The sequence below is a fragment of the Xyrauchen texanus genome, chromosome 30 (genome assembly GCF_025860055.1).
Source record: "Xyrauchen texanus isolate HMW12.3.18 chromosome 30, RBS_HiC_50CHRs, whole genome shotgun sequence".
In the NCBI taxonomy this organism is placed as follows: domain Eukaryota; kingdom Metazoa; phylum Chordata; class Actinopteri; order Cypriniformes; family Catostomidae; genus Xyrauchen; species Xyrauchen texanus.
The window spans coordinates 41,871,106-41,878,605 of NC_068305.1; the positions used below are offsets into that span (position 1 = coordinate 41,871,106).

General features: G+C 40.3%; 1 protein-coding gene across 3 annotated transcripts in view; it reads left to right on the top strand.

Annotated features, from left to right (window-relative positions):
* The window catches only part of LOC127624082 (1-phosphatidylinositol 4,5-bisphosphate phosphodiesterase beta-1-like), a 139,224-nt gene that overhangs the window by 131,385 nt on the left and 339 nt on the right, over positions 1-7,500 (top strand). For 2 of the 3 annotated variants that reach the window (XM_052098728.1, XM_052098730.1), the window contains exon 33: positions 6,212-7,500. This exon is cut by the window's right edge and continues 339 nt beyond it. In XM_052098728.1, coding sequence (XP_051954688.1) covers positions 6,212-6,442 — 231 coding nt within the window. In that variant the 3' untranslated portion in view covers positions 6,443-7,500. The remainder of the gene's footprint in view (positions 1-6,211) is intronic. The other variant, XM_052098731.1, reaches the window with a different exon arrangement.

The window sequence follows — 7,500 nt, forward strand, 5'->3', positions numbered from 1 at the left end:
ATTTATACCATATGACCGGGGGAGGGACATGCAAATTCTGTCTGCCAATTTCTCATTGCCAAGTTCAGCGATGCGCGAGGTTCTCAAGAGAGACCCCTAGTGTTGCTTCTTCGACACAACATCGAAGTGAGCGTCAGACGGGGAACATATGGATTGTTGGAATTCCTGAGAATGACGAAGGCAGAAATATGGTGAAATTCCTGGACGGGCTCTTCACGAGTCTGCTCGACATACCAGGTCATAAACTGGAAATGGAACGAGCTCACAGAGTCCCCGCTGAGGGAAACAGGCCCCGATCAATTCTGGCCAAATTTCTGAGATCATCCGATAAAGATCTCGTGTTACGTGAGGTGAGGAATAAAGGAAGGCTTTTTTGGAAGAATCACAATACTTTCTTGTTCCCAAATTTTGCAAATTCAACAAGCGAGAAACAGGATCGGTTCAAGGAATTTAAGAAACTCTTACATCAACGGAAGATCGCTTTTGCACTGATGTTTCTGGCCAAACTGAGAATAGATATGAAGGATGGCCGCAAATTATTTACATGTCCCAAACAAGCACTGTCCTTCATGAATACATTGGAGTAATTAAGCCATTTGGTGTTTCTCATATTAGTGGATTGACTCGCTGTTCAGTGACTCGATTGTCTGAGGAAGCTGGGCGCCATTGTTGTTACTTTCTGTGTTGGCTCCGCCTAGCTGCTGGAGTTTGTTTTGTGGAGTGACACTTCCTTCAAGAAACTTTTGCATTGACGGAGGATCGCTTTTGCACTGAAGTTCCTGGCCAGATTGAGAATGGACACTATGGACGACCGCAAAATATCTACATGCCCACATAAATTGTGTTTATGCCTCCTGTTGGCTGGAGTTTGTTTTTCTGGAGTATTTTTAAGGGGCAATAGAATGATTACGTCATCTGCTGCACTCATAAACAGCCGGCTCACTGAACACTTGTTTATCTGTCTGTGGAAACTGAACGGCTTTATATCAGCTGGAGTTTGTTTTGTGGAGGAACACACCTTCGTGACAGTTCTGTGAATTAATCTACACGTTCTTTGTGTTTATTCTGCCTATTGGCTGGGGTCTGTTTTACAAATGATTTTCTGTTATGTCATTTTGCCTCACAATATTTGTGCAGAAGCACCAGACTTGAGCAATCCAATGGCAAAGATATCGCGGGGACTCTCATATGCGTACATGGACCTTTTGAGTTTAGAGGGATGGGCGGGATTAATGCGTTTCTTCTGTTTGTTTGGTTTGGGGGGACGTTTGGGGTTTGATTGTTGCTCTAATGTTGGAATGTAGTCTGTATAATCTTGTTTATGACAAAAAATTTATATTTTCTATTATATCAAAATGTCAAATGTTAATATGAGTGGATTTTCTCTCTCCACATGGAATGTGAATGGGTTGGGCACCCCATAAAAAAAAGGAAAGTAAGATATATTTCTTAAGCGTAAGAAATATGATATAGTGTTTCTTCAAGAAACGCATCTATCTCCGCAGGAAGCAGAAACATTTGGGAAGATATGGGGTTTTCTTTAGTGCTGGCTCAAGTAAGAGCAGGGGAGTCAATACACTGATGAGTGAACATCTACAATTCAAATGTCTCAAACAGATTAAAGATACATTAGGAAGAGTTAATGTTGTTTAGCAGCTTTTTATAGATCTTGAAGGGATGTTGCAAGCTGCTGAAATCAATGTTTATATGGAGACCAATTGGTCCTCAGGATCCTCTGTGGGCGTGGCTTGGGAGGCACTTAAAGTGTTCCTTAGGGGGCGGATCATACAGTATGCCTCATTCATCAAAAAATCCAAAGCACGAGAACTCGTGGAGTTGGAAGAGAATATAAAAAGTGCAGAGGCAGAGCTGAAGTGCCGAAAGTCATCTGATGCCTCAGAGAACTGATTCGATTGAAATACAGATATAATACTATTTTGTCACAGAAGCTGGATGTTTTGCTATGCAGGGAAGCTTTTGGCTAGATATATAAAGCAAAGAGAATCTTTTTCTACCATTCCATCAGTGAAATCTGCTGGTGGTGAAATATTTACCTCGGCCATTGATATTAATAATGCTTTTAAAGAATTCTATCTTGATCTCTGTAGTTCCACGTCTTCATCTACTGATGAAAATATTAGAAACTTTGAGGAACCATCAGATCTCCCTAAACTGACGAATGAGCAAAAACATTCTCTTGATTCTGAGATAAACTTGGAGGAGTTTGGCGAGGTAATTAAGGCCTTTCCTACAGGCAAGTCTCTGGGGCCAGATGGCTTTGTTGCTGAATTTTTTAGATCTTATGCTAGTGGCTCCACATTTGTTAGAAGTTTATACAGAATCATTAAAGAATGGAAAGCTTCCGCCAACCATGACACAAGCCTGGATCAGTCTGATTCTTGAAAAAGTGTAAGAGTTACTCTCCAATTTCCCTGATCCAGCAAGATGTAAAAATATTGTCAAAAATTCTGGCTAACCGATTCAGTAAAGTTATGACATCTCTTATTCATGTAGATCAGGTGGGGATTATTTGGGCCGCAGCTCTTCTGATAACATTAGTCCTTTCATCAGTATCATGTGATCAGTGGCGAATGATCAGACTCTGGTCCCTGCATCTCACTTGATGCTGAAAAGGCGTTTGATATGGTAGAATGGGATTATCGTTTTAAGATTTTACAAATGTACGGGTTTGAGAATACTTTTATTGGATGAAGGTACTTATTAGACATCCGGTAGTGGCGGTACAAACAAATGAATTTGGTGTGGCGCATTAGCTTTTGCTTTACGCAGATGATATTTTATTATTCGTCTCTGAACCCATTAGATCTCTGCCTTGCCTCCACATAATTATTAAATCATTTTCTAAGTTCTCAGGATACAGAGTCAATTGGTCTAAATCCAAAGCTTTGTCTCTGACAGTGTACTGCCCAGTAACGGCTTTCTAGCTGAATGCCTTCCAGTGACCCAAACAGGGCATTAAGTATTTGGCCATTTTATTCCCAGCAAATTTGTTTTATTTAGTTAGAGTTCATTTTGACCACTTAATAAAAAGGTTGAGCGATGTGGGCAGGTGGGCTTCGTTATATTTATCGATGATTGGGATGGAGCTTGAACTTTTATCAAGAGAATATGGTAGAAAGATTTAAACTTGGTATTGGAGGAAGGAGTGTGGGCTAGGATTCCAAAAATGTCAAGTCTGTATCTAGAGATGCAAAGGTTCTCCTTATGCAATTTAAGATTTGACACAGATTCTGTTGGACCCCCTCTAGATTGTATAAGCTTGGTCTTAAAGACTCACCCACCTGCTGGCCATGCCCATCAGAAGATGGAGACGCATGCTAGACACATGCTAGTCTTCATACAACTTAATTCAAAGAATTCACAACAAATGATGAAATGCCCAGAAGCCAATATGTAAACCAAAGCATATGTATATCAGTAAAAGGTGTACTAAAGTAAAGGACTAAATCCAAATCTTTGTCTCTGACAGTGTACTGCCCAGTAAAGGCTTTCCAGCCGGGCACCTTCCAGTGGCCCAAACAGGGCATTAAGTATTTGGCCATTTTATTCCCAGCAAATTTGTGATATTTAGTTCATTTTGACCCCTTAATAAAAAGGTTTTCGAGCAATGTGGACAGCTGAGCTTCATTGCATGTACCTATTACTGTGAAGGTTAATGTTATTAAAATGAATTGTATTCCAAAATGTAACTACCTGCTACTATTTCTCCCGATAGATGTCCCTCTCTCTTATTTAAAACAATTTGATAGCACAGCAAAGTTTTTTATTTGGAATGGTAAATGGTCCAGATTACATTTCAGTAAGTTACATAGGCCGTTTGACAAAGGTGGTCTAGGCCTACCCAAGAATTGATTTATTATTATGCATTCAGTCTCAGATATTTGGCTCATTGGTCGCTTCCACCTGAGAGAGTCCCTCCCTGCTTTTGTATTGAACAGAAAGTTATTGCCCCTATTTGGCCATTGCAAAGCCTTTCTATCAAACTAACCGGAGAAGTTAAGTTACACCCCATTATCTGCAGAGTCCAGAGTGTTTAATTCAGACAATTATTTAAATGTTGCCTCGAGCATATGGCTGAACCCTAAATGATGTGTTAATAAGTCCCCTTTCTGCTGGTCAGAGTGGATTGTGAGGGGGGATTACTACACTTGGTGACCTATATGAGAGTGGAGTGTTTAGATCTTTTGGAAATTTGGTTCAACATTTTGGAATTCCCAGATATCAGTTCTCTAGGTATTTACAGCTGCGCCACCTCCTCTGTATTGTTTTTGGGAGTAGCACATACCCCCCATAGCTGCAGATACTCTGGGAGAGGTGATTACTGCTTTTGGAAAAGGTCATGAGGCATCAGTGTATTACTCCCTGCTAATTCAGAGTCTGGGGACAGAGCTTGAACTTTTATCAAGAGAATATGGTAGAAAGATTTAAACTTGGTATTGGAGGAAGGAGTGTGGGCTAGGATTCTATAAAATGTCAAGTCTGTAGATGCAAAGGTTCTCCTTATGCAATTTAAGATTTGACACAGATTCTGTTGGACCCCCTCTGGATTGTATAAGCTTGGTCTTAAAGACTCACCCACCTGCTGGCCATGCCCATCAGAAGATGGAGACGCAACCCATGTTTTTTGGGGTTGTGTTAAGATCTGAGAATTTTGGCTGAAGGTGCAAAGTTTTGTATGTGATGTGTTGAACACTCAAATCTCGTTCTACCTCACACTCTGTATTTTGGGAGATGGGGAGGTCATAATTGTGAAGGTTAAGTACATAAATAATTGGGTTTTGACCAGTAGGCAGGTTATTTTGAGGGGATGGAAGTCGGATGGAGCGCCCTCGTTCCCAAAGTGGTGCACGCAGGTGGGGAGGGTGGCTGCCTTCGAGGAGGGGTCAAGCAGGGGGATGGGAGTTAGGGATTTTTTTCAATAAGATATGGGGCATTTACTTTGCATTTTTGGGGGAATCTCAAGGAGGGGCGGTGGAGGGAGTTATTTAGAGTTTCGTTTTTTTTAATTATACTTAATTATTGTATTTTCTTTTTTTTGTTTCTTTTGTAAACTCGCTTTTAGCGCCACACAGTGGACATTTCACCTCAGAACTGCTGCGAAATGTGTAATGAACTGCTTAATATCATTCCTCAGAAATGTTTCCCTTTTACCTCTTAATCAGAGCAGTGTACGACAGTATTAAAAGCTACTGGGCGGCTAATCAATGCTAGTAAAGATCAGAGAGTTTGTCAGATCACGTATGAGTGCGTCTTTGACACAATTCATCTCTGGTGCTTTCTTTAATTACAAGTGTCCCTGGAGAGCGAGCGGGGTAGTTAACAAGTCAAATAAGCATTACAGCAATTATTGGGTCACAATGAATAGAATTCCCACATCTTTAATCATGAGGGGAGTCTTTGCCTGAGAGAAAAACACAATATTCGCCTCTCTGAATCCTGAGTGAGACAAAAGAGGGGATATTTGCTGTTTGGGCGGCTTTCTAACACTGTGTTGACAGCAGACGCATGAAAACTGCATCACTGCTGTTGAAGTGAGAGTCGCTGGTTACACTGACACACCGTTTCTGTTTTTGCCATGCTGCAGAGACTCCACACACACTATTGTGGATATATATTTCAGAGATTATGTAATCCGACTCTTCCAGTGTAAAGGAGCTCAAGCAGTTGAATCATTCTGCACCGGTGTGAATCTTCATCCTCAGACAGTTGCTGTGAATCACGCTTTCTTCTTCAGTCCATGTGCTTATGCATCATATTTGAAGCAATAACAAAACAGCTTGAATTCATTCACGTAACAGCAAAGACTGTTCTAGTGCTTCTCAACTGGTGCATCCAAAACCAAAAATGTCTGTTCTTGTAGAGAAACAAATATAAACATCATTACTCATGATAGTTAAACACTTCAAATCAAACTTTGTAGAAGCTCGTCAGATTAGACAGACGTCAACATGCACATGATAAAAACACCCGCACTACATTACATATAGATTCAGTGAAGAGAAACACAATGTGTTTTTGAAGGAATTATTGATTGTCATCTCGTTGAAATAATGTGTTTTGTGAATAAAAATGACTTGACTGGGAAACAAAAACTCTGAAGCAAAACCAGTTGAGAATCTCTGATCTGTGCGAGTCTTCTTTGCTTTTCTAACATTTCCTCCAAAGTGATTTTGATCATTTGTTTTTGCAGCTTCAGAGAGATTTGGACCAGGAATATCAGGACAAGTTCCGGAGGCTTCCGCTGGAAATCCAAGAATTCCTTCAGGATTCTGCTGCTTGTAAAAAGAAAAGCAGTAACGGTGCTGACCGGAACTATCTCCCCAGTTCCACGACGACGGACAAACTCAAGCACGCGCCCGCTGCCCCAGACGTGGACACGGATGAGCGACCCTCAGAGAGCGTGTTTGATACGGCACTCTGAGTTTGTGCGGTTTTTCTGTCGTCTGAGAGATGTTTGTTAATACATTTGTGTATTTTTATGCTGTTGAGTTTTACCTGATTTTAACATGCACTTTTAAACGACGGACTGTGGGTAACGTTGACAACGCTATTTGGTAAGATGAATTACTTGAACAATATTAATAATTGTTTTCCTAAGTAACCTTCTCTTTGTATTCTTACTTTAAACTGTATTAGGGGGCGTTCACACTGGACACGCTTTGTTGTGTTCCGTCGGCACTATTGTTTAACTGTTGGTCTTGGTAAACGTGCACTAGGTAGATGCTGTTTTTCAGCGTCTCACGCCATTAGCGCTGTATTCATTAGACGTTTGTGCTATTTGCGTTCTCTTCCATTCCACTGCGCTGCGTCTGAATGTTTTTGAATGCAAGAACACGCTCTGTGGGAACGGCACTTTAGTTTTTACTAAAACTTGCTGCTTGTTTGAATTTAAATATGCAGATATGTTTAGATTATAGAGACTTTTTTTTACAGCTCTTGAAATAGTTTAAAATGAAATGTAGACTTCATAAACACTGGACTCACGGCACGTTGGCACACTTTACACTTGAATGCCCGTTAACTATGAATTAGTATTTTATATATCACAATATATGATATTAAAACATAATAGAGGAAAAAAGTAATATATTTGCATGTTTTTGTAAACATTATTTCACATTTAAAACATGCAAATAAAGATGTTTAATACAAGCCAAACAGGAATATTAGACCACAAAGAAATCATGCAAAAGCGGTTTGAATCTTTCAGTGCACTGCTGCAAACCTCTGAACAAAAATCACAATTTGGAACAAACTAACTTCAAACCAAAACTGGATCAAAGAGGTTAAAGGTGAAATGTGTCAGGTGTCCCTCCATTGGTACAACACTGTAAACAATGTGACACGTGTCACTTCATGACGGGTGGGACTATCTGTTTGTTTGACTAATGGCAGACGGGGGGGCAGGTCAGGAGGTGTATTTGGGAAAGTCATTAGTTTGTGATTGTGTTTGGTGACGCTGATGATGCAGAAATGACA